The sequence below is a fragment of the Panthera uncia genome, chromosome D2 (assembly GCF_023721935.1).
Source record: "Panthera uncia isolate 11264 chromosome D2, Puncia_PCG_1.0, whole genome shotgun sequence".
Classification (NCBI taxonomy): Eukaryota; Metazoa; Chordata; class Mammalia; order Carnivora; family Felidae; genus Panthera; species Panthera uncia.
The window spans coordinates 58,726,359-58,739,729 of NC_064818.1; the positions used below are offsets into that span (position 1 = coordinate 58,726,359).

The 13,371-nt window shown below is 53.3% G+C and overlaps 1 protein-coding gene across 1 annotated transcript; it reads left to right on the forward strand.

The window, feature by feature from the left end:
* The first annotated feature begins 67 nt into the window (after positions 1-67).
* Positions 68-13,117, forward strand: MFSD13A (major facilitator superfamily domain containing 13A). Its single transcript, XM_049645638.1, has 9 exons — positions 68-150; positions 7,298-7,540; positions 7,888-7,970; positions 8,545-8,997; positions 9,149-9,272; positions 9,875-9,971; positions 10,752-10,923; positions 10,997-11,190; positions 12,280-13,117. Exons 2-9 carry the CDS (start codon positions 7,373-7,375, stop codon positions 12,540-12,542), a joined length of 1,554 nt encoding a protein of 517 aa, XP_049501595.1. The 5' UTR covers positions 68-150; positions 7,298-7,372; the 3' UTR covers positions 12,543-13,117.
* The last annotated feature ends 254 nt before the right edge of the window (positions 13,118-13,371 follow it).

Below are 13,371 nucleotides of genomic sequence, written 5' to 3' on the forward strand. Positions count from 1 at the left end.
GGGCGCGGTCCCGGGAACCGCACGGAGCCAATCGCCGGGCAGGGGCGGAGGGAGAGGCTGGGGAAGCCTCCGGCGGGGAATGCGCAGGCGCACTGGCTCGCACCTGGCTCCAGGCAGCCGCAGGATTAGGCTTCGCCTGCCACGATTGCGGTGAGGGGCTCTCCCGTGGCCCGGGCGCGGGGGCAGGAGCGGGCCGGACTGGGGGCCGGTAACACACAAAGAACGGACCCGAGGGGGATAGGAATGCTCTCTGCTCTGGGAGTCCTGGGAGCTGTCTGCGGGGGGTCCCTGAAGTGATGAGGTTGTGGGATGGGAGAGCCCCCGGGTCAGGGTGGGAGAAGCTTGGGCTCAAGGGGTGAGGGTGGCATCTTTGCAGAAGGCCCCCCCGGGGCGGGGGGAAGCTGAGGTCGCGGGATGCATCAGGCTTGGGATCCTTTTCATTAACATAATGGCCCTTAACCTTGCTTCCATAGTAGAACCACTTGGGGAGCTTTAAAAGAACACTGATGCTGGGCCCCATCCCTGGAAATTCCGATTAAATTGGTCAGGAGTGAGGCCTGGACCTCGATATTAAGCAGCTCCTCAGGTGATTTTAATGTACAGACGGGCTGGAGAACCACATGTTTCAGCGGCAGCATGCCAGCTATTGAGTAAAGAGCTTCTGGGTTAGCCCCAGACTGCTCGGTGGCTTGGTGGGGACAGGTGGTCCTAGGGTGAAGTCGCTGACCATCCAGTGCTGCTGTAGTTACCTGTTGGGGAGGGAGAGGAGGAGGAAGGTCCCTCCCCCAGTAAGTAGAAAGTTCATTTCCAGAGTGAGGAGAATAGGCCCATGAGTATTTGGAATGGAGGGTGTCCCCCCCCCCCCACCTCCAGGGGAGGTCCTCCTGCCAGGCCTGGACCCTGCTCTGAGGAGACTGGGCAAGGAGGCAAGGTGGTTGTGAAACAGAAAATGCAGCAGATAATTCAGAGGTCAGCTGCTTGAGAAAAGGACACCTAATATTTGCACAGGGAGTTACACCTTTCAATTTCATTTGATACCCCTGAGGACAGGTAGAGAATGGAATTGTTTTCTCCTGCTTCACAGATGTAGGAATAAACTCAGGTAGTTAGTAGTGATAATGTTCAAACTTGACTCAGGGCTCCTAACTCTAAATTATGCTTGTCAGTGGCCTTTTCCCTCTGCATTAAACTGCTTTGCCTACAGTCAGTAGGCCTTTTGGAGGGAATCAACACCCATCCTCCCCACGCCCCTCACTCGAGGGTCCCAGTCTGGCATTCTTGGTTTCCTCCACAAAATCCACCAGCCCCCTACCCACTATAAGCCTGATAAAGTTTCAGAAATCAGGGAGATGCTACGATTTCCGTCCTTTCTAGTTCTTTCTCTTCCAGAGGCCCGATGGGTCAAGAGGAGAGAGTTTTTATGCCACGGGATTCCTTCCAAACGGATCTGGTTCTGTCCCCCCCCCCCCCCCCCCCCGCCGTGTCCCCCACCCCATTGTCCTCAGGATAGAATCTTGTGTGTAGTCTGCAAAACCCTTCCTGATCTGGTGTCTTTCTTCTGCCTGCTTGCTCTGAGCTCCCTTTCCATATTGTATCTGCTTTCTTAACACATGGTACGAGATGAATAAATGTTACTTTTTGTTATCACTATTCCTCTCTGTGCCCCAGTTGCCTTGCTGTACATGTTTTATTCAGCGGGGTACATCACAGCTCCCCAGGTTGCCTTTTTCTGACTCCCACAGCCAGGCAGAGCTGAGGGGTACAGTGGGATTTGGGGGTGGCACTCCTATGGCTGCTACTCTTCCCTAGTGCTGGGGATGCCCATAGCGGCCTGTTTGGGGCAAATTGACCTAGCAGGTATTAATTGAGTACCTGCTGTGTGGTGAAGAAGCCTGGTGGGGGCAGGGAGTAGAAAACGGGTCTGACCTGGCCCTGCTCTTAAGGAGCTTAGGTACTGGAGGAGGGTACAGGAGGTATTTGGATCCTGAGAAAGAAGCCAAGGGACCTGAAAAGGGAGAGAACACGTGAGTAGGTGTACTCAGGAAGGCCATGCCACCGAACTAGGCCTTGAATCAGCAGAGTTTCATAAGATGGTGGTGGGGTTGGGCACAGTGACGTGAGAAATGCTGAGATTTTCTAGTCAAAAACACCTGTTGTGAATCTTTGCTCCAGCACCTAATAGCTTTGTGATTTGGGGCCAGGTATTTAACCTTCAGAGCCTTGGTTTCTTCACTTAGGAGATGGGAATCGTAACGAGTTGTAAGGATTCTTGATGATGGATGTAAAAGCCAGGCATACCCAGATGCCTGAGCAATGATATGTAGTTACATCTTGGGTATTTTAGGTGGAAGCAACAGCATGAACGAAGGTGCGGAGGTGGCATTTAAAAGAGAATTTGAGGGATGGCAGCAAGAGGCATCAGTGCTGGGTGCTAGAAAGACCAAGAAACCAGACATCAGAGATACGAAAAAGAGTAACAGTAGCTACTATTTATTGAGGAACTTGTATGTGCCAGGTTCTGTGCTTGGTGCGTTTTTGCATTTCAGCCCCTCAGCAATCCAAGAGGCTGGCATTATCATCCCACTTTATAGATAAGGAGACCGGGCCTAGGAAGAAGAGGCTGGCTCAAAGCCACATAACTGGCACCATACCAGCAGGGGGTGGGGGGAGGGGGTAGGCCCTGGGGGCCTCCAACAGGCTCTCCTGCCAGGTGCCAAGGTAGGGGTGGAGTTGGTTACAGGATATTTCCCCTGGGTTATGCACCTGAGCTGGTGTGGGTTCCAAGCTGTTCCTCCCCTGGAGAGGCTGAGCTCTTGTTCTCTGCTGGGGCGTATTGAGGGTGGGAAGGGTGAGTAGGAGAAGGTGTTTCCTGGGGGAGGAGCAGAATCTGGAAGAGAAACTGCTGGAAGGACCCTGGACACTCCTTCCCCAGCTCCTCTTCCAGGCAGGGGCTTATCTGGACAGGTTGTTTTGCCTCCAGCTTTGGCCTGTGGCGCGGGTTTGTGTCTGGCACTCCTGAATTTTGCGTGCATTCCTGCTACTTGTGGACTCTCTTTTTCTTAACCTTTTCTTTTTTTTTCTCTTTTTTTTTTTTGAGAGAGAGAGAGAGAATGAGAGAATGAATCCCAGCAGGACAAAGGGCTCTACCTTACGAACCATGAGATCATAACCTGACCCGAACTCGATTTGGACACTTAACCCACTGAGCCACCCAGGTGCCCCTAGATTCTCTCTTTTGATTTACCCTTGTGTGCCCTGTCTTTTCTCTCAAATTGCCTTACCATGAGAAGGGACTGGATTACCAAGATATTCCCCTGCTCCTACTCCGATCTTTTATGAGTGAGCCCAAGAAAAAGCCAGTTTCTAAACATCTTCCATGTAACAGTGCTCTGGGCTTCTGGACATTAGTTTAATCCTTCCTGCATTCCTTTAAAGGATGGGTATTATGGGGCACTTGGGTGGCTCAGTTGGTTAAGTGTCTGACTTCAGCTCAGGTCATGATCTCACGGTTCGTGGGTTGGAGCCCCACGTCAGGCTCTGTGCTGACAGCTCAGAGCCTGGGGCCTGCTTTGGATTCTGTGTCTTCCTCTCTCTCTGCCCCTCCCCTGCTCGTGCTCTGTCTCTGTCTCTCAAAAATGAAAAAAATGTTTAAAAAAAAAAAAGGGTGGGTATTATTATTCACATCCTACACAGGAGGAAACCTAGGCTCAGACAGGTTAAGTGACTTGCCTGAGGTTACATTCTTAGTAGGAAGTGCATTTGGGATTTAAACTCGCCCTCTTCTGATGGCAAAAGTCACACCCTTCCCTCCCACTTCAACCCCCTCTGAGGTTTTCTTCTGCCATTTCAGCAGGAAGCCAGCTGGTGGAGGCTGGGGACTTGCCTGCAAGGTTTACCTTCTAGCAACCAGGGCAGGTCACTGGACATCTGGGTAGGGGCCTGGGAGCCTTCACTCCCTTTGGACAAAGGCTTTGGAGGTGAGGTGGGGTGGGGTGGGGTGTGTGTGGGGGCAAGGGGTTCTGAAAGGCCCTGGGGAATCAGAGAAAGTGACCTGGGTTAAGGATAGCAACAGAGGTGTAAATTGTGCTTCACAGCCCCAAAGCACCTTTAGATTAATAGCCCATCCTTGGGGCACCTGCGTAGCCCGGTTGGTTGAGCGTCTGACTCTTGATCTCAGCTCAGGTCTTGATCTCAGGGTCAGAAGTTCAGGCCCTTCGTTGGGCTCCGCGCTGGGCGTGAAGCCTACTTAAACACTCACCCCATCCTTGTGTGGTGGGTTTGGAAGGTCTGAGAGGCTCAATAGCAGTAATGTCTGGAGTTTGAGTGTTCACTACACTTATGTGCTAAGGGCTTTAGAATAATTTCCCCTAGACTGCTAACGATAGTCGGCGCCACATTGGACATGAAGAAAGTCAGAGACAGGTTAAGCAAATCGTTCCATGTCACACAGGAAGTAAATGGTAGAGTCAGGACTTACAAGACCCTCAACTGTGTTTTCTTTCTGCTATGTTCCTTAGAAAGTGCCAGGGAGACTTTCAGGGTGATGGATATGTTCATGATGTCAATTGTGGCGGTGGTTTCACAGGTGTAAACAGTTTAAACTGATCACACTGCAGACTTTGAATATATGCAGATCATTGTGTATCAATTATACCTCAATAAAACCGGGGGGGGGATATTTCCTAACAAATGTTTCTTCAGGGGCTCAAGAGCCCCAGAGAGAGGCTACCTGGCCATCTTCTGGCTTTGATGCCAAAGTAGGATCACTGTAGCTCAGGAGACATTGTCACAGACGTGGCTGGTTTTAGGTTGTTCCATCTGCTTTTCCTTCCCTCATTCCCCACCATTAGGCAAAGAGGAGCACCAGGTTGGATCTCTTGAATGAACTGCCCTCATTTTCCAATGAGCCTGAGAGATCCCTCTGGGATTCCTTACTTATTCTCCCCTCAGGGCCTGTTTCTCTACCAGAGAGTGGTGGAGTCCAGCCCTCTGAGGGAGAAGGCGGGCAAAGAAGCAGGCCCTGCTCTTAGAAACCCACAGGTTGGAGTGGAGGCAGTCAGGAGAGTCTCGGCAGGAGACATCCGTGAGGGGCTGGAGAAAGTCTGGATATGGTGTGGTCTCTTGAAGGATGGGATATGGGAGGCCACTTCTGGCAGGAGTACCACCAAGGACAAAGGCCTGGCCAGAGGAGAGGGTGACTTGGAGACTCGGGGAGGCAGGGAGAAGCCAGACTGCAGAGGCTCTGGAAGGGTGGACATGGAGGGGGAGCCATAGTGGGTCATGGGGCAAGGACAGGTCCTGGGGGTCACTACTGTTGGACTGGGGCTGAAATTGGCTCTCTAGGGCCCAACCATGATGGGAAGCAGAAGTTTCAACTGTGTGTGTGTGTGCGCACATCAGTGTGCCTGAGTTTAGGCTTGGGTCACAAGGGCTCTAAGAGGAATAGTCCTTGAGAGTATGTGTAAATTTCAGAGGGCTGCAGTAACAGATTACTGCAAACTGGGTGGCTTAAAATTTATTCTCTCACAGTCTGAATCAACTCTGGTTGGTTGTGCTCCCTCCAGAGGCTCTAGGGAAGAATCCTCCCTTGCTTCTTCCCTAGCTCCTGGTGGTTGCCTGCTGCCCTTGGCGTTCCTTGGCTTGTGTCTGTATCACTCCAATTTCTGCCTGTCTTTACATGGCCATCTTCTTTCTGTGTGTGTCTGTCTCTGTGTCCAAATTCCTGTCTCCTTGTAAGGATACCCATCACTGGATTAGAGCCCACCGAATTCATTATGATCTCAACTTGGTTACATCTGCACAGATCCTGTTTCCAAATAAAGTCACACAGGTACTGGGGGTTAGGGCTTGAACATATCTTTTGGGGGGACATTGATTTAACTTGCAACAGGGAGTTAGAAGGAAGTCCTCATAGCTTCCCTTTGGGGGGTCAGACAAACACACACGGGTTATTCTGAAAAGAGAACAGCAGCTTTGAATCTAAAAAAAGATTAGACTTAATGCCTCGCTTAAAGGCAGACTTAATGCCTCGCTGCTTAAAGTGTGGTCATGGCCCAGTAGCCCAACGCCACCTGGGTGCCCTTTAGAAATACAGAATCTCAGATTCCTCCCCAGACCTCCTGAGTCAAAAATCTACATTTTGAAGTACCCAGGTGACTTGAAAGTACGTTCCAGTTTGAGAAGTCCTGCTCCAATAAAAATCTGATTTATTTCCTTCCCACTCATGGCCAGTCTTGCCTTCCCGCCTCTGTGTACAAGTCAGCCTGGTTGGAAGACAGGAACCCACACTGTGCTTTATTCTCTCTTTTCATGTAACATGTTCTTGAATTTCTCTCCTGCGTGTCAAGGTGGCCCACATGCTTGCCTTTTCTGGAGAGCATTGGCCTTGCTGAGCCAGTCCCTTTGTTGCATCTTGGGCTGTGTCCAACTTTTTGCTGTTTATTACTGTTGCTGCCATGAATGTCTCTGTACATATTCCTTTGGGCCTAGTTCCTTGAAGTGGAATTTCCAGAATCAAAGTGCATGAGTAGGTGTGGACTTTTGCCAGATCTTATCATTCTTCTATACCTACAGAACCTGACATCGTAGCAACTTTCTCTATTCTACCCAACAGGAACCTGATTTGAAAGGTCAAATGGCAGAAAAGGGTTTGGAACCAGACAGGTCAGGGGTTAAATCTCCCACTTTTCTGCTGTCTGACATTGGGCAAATTACTTAACATATCTGGGCTTGGGGGTGCTTTCCAATAACATCGTAATTGTGCTATAATTTTTGTATTGTAGGATTTTATAAGGATAATCATGACACCACCACCATCCATTTATTGAATGCTTTCTGTGAGTTACCTCACTTGACCCTTACCCTCCACTGCAGAGTGGACATGATCATCCCCTTTGCCCTTTTACAGAAAAGGAAACTGAGGCTTAGGTCAAGTAGCTTGCCTGAGGTTACAGGGACATTGTGTGCCCAGGCCCACAGTCATCACATCCAGATTGTGAAGGTGTGTGTGATAAGATAGTGTGGATGAAAGAAGATACTGAGCACACTCCCCTAGCATGTGACCTGGCTCAGCACTTCTTTTGCCACGACTTTATCAGTCTTCTTGGGTTACTCTCAGTGGTATCCAGCCCAGCACTGTTTCCGCTGTACAGTCATTGATGTCAGTGATGATTCCCCAGCTTGGTTTGATGTACAAACTTTCTCCCAGTAGAAATGAGTTTTTAAGTGACTCAGAGGTCTGGGGTTGGGAACAGAGCTGGCTCTGATCCCTGCAGCTAACGTGCTCCTTCTTCCCCAGGGACAAGAATGGCCAGACTGCCCTTGGCTGTGAGCGCTCCTCAGTGCTCCTGGGGCTGAGGCTGAGCTGGCAGCCATGGGGCTGGGCAGGCTCCAGGCTTGGATGCTGGGCCTGCCTACGGCTGTGGTCTATGGCTCCCTGGCCCTCTTCATCTCCGTCCTGCACAACGTGTTCCTGCTTTACTATGTGGACACCTTTGTCTCGGTGTACAAGATCAACAAAACTGCCTTCTGGGTTGGAGAGGTAGGCCAGCACTGGGTGGGAGCCAGGCGGATTGCAAGGCTGGGTCCCACCCAGTCTGGAGCTTGGGGCTGGCCAGGTTGCCCACCTCAATTCAGCAAGAAAAGCTGGAGCTGGAGCTTTGATAAATGTTCATTTATCAGCTGGATAAATTCACCCTGGATGGGTGGGAGTTTGATGGGGGGGCGGTGGCTGGTAGAGTGGGTTTTAGCAGAGGGGCTGACCTGAGCGGAGGTTTGCAGGCAGGAAAGCTGTGCTCATCTTGAGGGGTGGCGAGCAGGCTGGGTGGGGAAACCTCCGGAGAGGAGGTTGCCTGGAGCCCACCTGCCCCATCTCCTCTCTGCCCACAGACGGTGTTTCTCCTCTGGAACAGCCTCAACGACCCCCTCTTCGGTTGGCTGAGTGACCGTCAGTTCCTCAGCTCCCAGCCCCGGTTTGTGTCCTGTGGGTGGGTCACAACGGGTCCTGTCCCATCCCACTCCTCCCCAGGGGGTGCCTGTGTTTGGGGTGGGGAGAGAAAAAGGAAACCATTTTCAGCTTTTGACCAGGCTCCCTCCCTTCCCAAGGTCAGTCAGGCTCTGGCCATGTGGGAGAATGGCCTTGACTAACTGTTGCCTTGCTCACATGGGAAGAGATTTACCTCAGCTTGCCTTGTCAGGTCCTTAGAACTGGGAGCTGTACAGCAAACACTCTCTGTTGCTTCTGGAAAATTCCTTTACCCCATCCTGTTTGGGCCCACCGCTGCCCCCAACCCTGAGAAATAGGTGTCCCACCACCCTTTGGCCATCAGCCCTGGCAGGCTTGGCAAGGGACCAGACAAGAGAGTGTACCCCCTGGAGAGTTGTGCTTCCTAAATCAGACACTGAGGACTCAGGGCTCAGTGGGACCACCCTGGTGTGAGTTCCATACTCTGGGCCTCTGTCCTTCCTCTGGGGCCTGGGCAGGGGGGGACTGGGGCTCATCAAGTTTGTAAAAGCATCTCCCAACTTTCCTCCTCTCTCTGGCAGGTCGGGTGCCGGGCTCTCCTCCAGGGCCGTGGTGCTGGCAAGGGTGCGGGCCCTGGGCTGGCACGGGCCGCTGCTGGCATTGTCGTTCCTGGCATTCTGGGTGCCCTGGGCCCCAGCTGGCCTGCAGTTCTTGCTGTGCCTGTGCCTCTATGATGGTTTTCTGACTCTCGTGGACCTGCACCATCATGCCTTGCTGGCTGACCTGGCCCTCTCTGCCCATGACCGTACCCACCTCAACTTCTACTGCTCCCTCTTCAGTGCAGCTGGCTCCCTCTCCGTCTTTGCCTCCTATGCCTTCTGGAACAAGGAAGACTTCTCTTCCTTCCGCACCTTCTGCGTGGCACTGGCCACTGGCTCTGGGCTGGGCTTTGTGGGGGCCACACGGCTGCTTAGGAGGCGGGTTGAGGCAGCCGGTAGGGAGCCGGAGTGCCCAGCCCTGGCTGTAGATGGCGGGTGAGTGGCCTGGCCCAGCTCTTCTGGTTCCCACCAACACTTCTGAGTGTGATTTCAACGCTGAGTCCCCTGGCTGATGGGTGGCTGGCCTGGGGTGGCAGATGGCTCTGGCCCAGCCTTAGGCCATCAGTGATTCCCCTCTGCCCTGTAGCCTGTGTGGAGAGGAGCTGCTTGTGGGCTGCAAGGAAGCAGGCAGCATCACTTTGGGCCAGTACCTCCAGCAGCTGGCACGCCACCGGAACTTCCTGTGGTTCGTGGGCATGGACCTGGTGCAGGTATGGGAACAGGCCCCTGCCCGACAGGTAGGCCGCGCTCCACTCGAGGGAACAGGCTCCTCAAAAGCTGGGAAAGCAGTTCTGGGCCTCGTGTGAGGACTGCTGGGCAATTTGATAGCGGATACACAGGTTGGGTAGTTAGGAGGCCTGGATTCCTGCGCCCTCAGAGCTTCTAACTCCCTGTGTGATCTTGGGAAGGTCTGTCGGGGCAGACCTGGGTGTCCTCACCTGCACAGTGAGGATATGAAAAAGGGGTGCCCTTTTGGGAACTCTGTGACAGTCTTTTTAAAACACTAAGTGCCATAGCTAAAACACATGCAGTGCAGAGGCTAACCCAGCCTAGACATAGATGGTGTTTATACTGTCAAGCTTGTTTTACTCAAGTATTTGAAACTAAACAGTAAAAAAAAACTTAATCATTCCGTGGATCATCTTATCATTCCTTCTACCTTTTAGCAAAATTAGATAAGCAATAGGAATTTGGTTTGGGGTTTTATTCTGGCATGCTCCAGGTGGAGGGATATGAGGATAGAGCCTGCTCGTGCCCTTGCTGCCCAGCCCTGCGGCCCAGCGGCCTCCTCACTGCCCCTGTCGGCTTGCAGGTGTTTCACTGCCACTTCAACAGCAACTTCTTCCCCCTCTTCCTGGAGCATCTGTTGTCGGACCACATCTCCCTGTCCACGGGCTCCTTCCTGTTGGGTGAGTGGGCGCCTCGTGCAGGCTGGAGGAACTGAAGCTTGCACCCCAGGACCTCTCCCCCAGCTGCAGACGCAACTCCCTCCCGCGCTGGGGCCTGGCTGGCAGGGGGCAGGGGGGCAGAGGCCGCTGTGGGGTTGCATGTCCAGCCCCCACCCGGCCCTGTTTGCGGGGGGGAGGGGTGGGGCCTGTTGCGATGTGAGTAGGGTAGGGCTGCTCTCTTGGTGCCCCCCGCAGTAGCTATTTAACAACTAGGATTACAGGCTGAGGGGCTTGGGTGTGCTTCTTGACTCTGCTTATTCACTGTGTGGCCTTGGGTATGTTTTATTTAAACTCTTGGGGCCTCCATTTGTCACCTGTAAAGTAGGAATAATATAGTACTTACCCTAAAGAGTTGTAGGGATTAAAGAAAAGGATGTGAAGCTCTTCGCACAGAGCCTGGCACGTCGTCAGTGTTCAATCAATGCCAACTCTGATTCTGATCGTTAAGATGTGGATAATTAAAAACAATTTTTTTAATGTTTACTTTTGAGAGAAAGAGAAAACTCGAGCAGGGGAGGGGGCTGAGAGAAAGGAAGACAGAATCCGAAGCAGGCTCTGTGCTGTCCGTGCAAAGCCTGATACAGGGCTCAAATCCATGAACTGTGAGATTATGACCCCAGCCAAAGTTGGTTGCTCAAATGACTGAGCGCTCCTCCCCCCACGCCCGGGTTACCCCAAGATGTGGGTAATTGTGGAAGCTATGGCAGTGGCCCCTGACAAAGCCGCACCCTTTCTGCCCAGGCATCTCCTATGTCGCTCCCCACCTCAACAACCTCTACTTCCTGCCCTTGTGCCGGCGTTGGGGCGTCTACGCCGTGGTGCGGGGGCTCTTCCTGCTCAAGCTGGGCCTGAGCCTGCTCATGCTGTTGGCTGGCCCTGACCGCCCCGGCCTGCTCTGCATCTTCATTGCCAGGTATGCACTGCCCTCCCTCACCCCCACGCCTCTGTTCCACCCCTTCATTCTCGCCCCTTCTCTCTGCTGGCAGTAACCGTGTTTTCACTGAGGGCACCTGTAAGCTGTTGACCCTGGTGGTCACTGACCTGGTGGACGAGGACCTGGTGTTGAACCACCGTAAACAGGCGGCCTCAGCTCTTCTCTTTGGCATGGTGGCCCTGGTGACCAAGCCAGGCCAGACCTTCGCCCCGCTGCTGGGCACCTGGCTGCTCTGCTTCTACACAGGTGAGGGCCCTGGGAGCTGGCGCAGGGGCTCTTGAGGCTCCAGGGGTCAAAGCTTACCTGGCACACCAGCAGACAAACTGGGTCCAGCAAGGGAGAGAGAATGGCAGCTGGCCGACAGAAGCTGTGCCTGGGCCACTCCTCCTCGGCCTCTCCCTACGTGGGTAGAGGAACTGAGTCTCCAGTCTTCCAGTCTTTCAATAGTTCGTTCGTTCGTTCATTCGTTCATTCGTTCAGTCATTCATTCATTCAACAAGTGTGTATTGAATACTTTCTCTGCCAAGAGTTGCTCCAGGTCCTCTAGGGAAATAACAATGGCCTTGCCATCATGGAACTTTTATTCTAGTCAGGGGGGAGGGATGGGGTTAGCAGTGAACAGCCAAATGAGAAAACAGCAGGTAGTGGTAAAATCAATGGTACAATGGATAGTGGGACTGAGAAGCTACTTTAGTGTGGTCCAGGAAGGCTTCTCTGAGATGACACCTAGGATGTGGACTGAAGAGCAAGGATTTGGTCTTGAAAGACCTCAGTGAATCCCAGACAGAAGGGGAGGCAAGTGCAAAGGCCCCAGGTATCAGAGGTGGTTAGGAGACAAGGCTGGGAAAGTAGAGGGCTCTGTAAATCAGGACAGGGTTTGGATTTTATTCTCGTTGTGAAGAGATTCTATTTGCCACGGTTTTAAGCAGGGGAGTGACGTGGTCTGATCTATGTTTTTTCAACTTCACCCTGACTGCTGTGTGGAGAATGGGTTGTGGGGAGGCTGTGGCAGAGGCGATGGAAGCTTGGAGCAAGCGGTGCCAAGGGGGCCGGAAGAAAGTGTCCCGGTACCGGATGTGTTTTGGAATTGGGGGGAAGTGAAGGATTGGCTTTTGGGGAGTGGTGAGGTTTACTGAGGAACCCAGGAAGACTGAGGTTTTGGTAGACAGTGGTACCAGACACCGAGAAGGGAAGAGCGGAGGCGAAGCAAGTTTGGGGAGGAATTGAGTTGTGGTTTAGACGTACACGTGTGTTGTTTGAGATGTGGCGCTGTGCTGTGGACTTTGGAGGAGACCAGGGCTGACCTTGTTCTTTCTGCATGCTCTCTTGTCCTAGGTCATGATCTCTTCCAGCAGCCCCCGCTGGCCCCTGTGGGGAGTGCTCAGCCATGGCCAGAGCCCCCGGCCCCGCCCCCGGCGCAGGCCCCGACGCTCCGCCAGGGCTGCTTCTACCTGTTGGTGCTGGTGCCCATCACCTGTGCTGTGCTGCAGCTGTTCACTTGGTCCCAGTTCACGCTGCACGGGAGACGCCTGCACATGGTCAAAGCCCAGCGCCAGAACCTATCACGGGCCCAAACCCTGGAGGTTAAGATGGTGTGACAGGCAGGCACAGCAAGGCCATCCTGCTGATGACACTGTCTGCCACCCTGGTCAGAAGCCACTTTTGCCAGCCCCCCATCCTGCCGCTGTGCCTTTACTGGGGCACAGCCTGGAGGACAGATGGCAGAGTGGGAGTTTCTGAGGCTGAGCCGGGAGCGTCACTGGGGTCTAAGTTCCTGCTTGGCTGTCTGACCCAGCTTGGGCAAGGGCTGGGCTGTATGTGCTCAGGGACCTCTTCCCCCCTTTGGGGCTGGAGGAAGAAGAGAACCAAGAAGGGATGGGGCCGCCCTGTGGTCACACGGGGTTGCTGCATGGGCAGCATGGGGGCCTATCCCACTACCTGGCTGGGGCCGGTGCTTTGTGCGGTCTCAGAAGCCACTTTCACCCACTCAGGGGAAGCTGTGAGTCCCACTGCCCCCTCCCTCCACCTTTCCAGTGGTTTCTCTGAGCTGTCTGCTTCAAGCTGTGCCTGAAGGAGTGTGCCCTAGCTGCTGCAGGGCTTCCCCACCCCACCTGGCCTCTAAAAGAGGCTCATTTCATCGCAGACTGATTAAAGTCAGTCATTTCTATTCCCATTCTTGAGGCGTGTGCTGTGTGTGGGAGCAGTGGGTTGGTGGGGCTGGGGAACAGGACTCCTCACCTAATAGGAAAAGTACCCTGAGAACGTTCTTCTGCCGATGAGTTGGTGGTGGTGACGGGGGAGGGCACCCTCATCAGATTTTTCACTGAGGGAGCAGGAAAAGCATGCAGACTGGTATCTGCATGGGTATTTGGGAGCGAAATGACTTGGAGGCCTGTGGTCATGTCCCGGTGCCTTTCCTATACACCA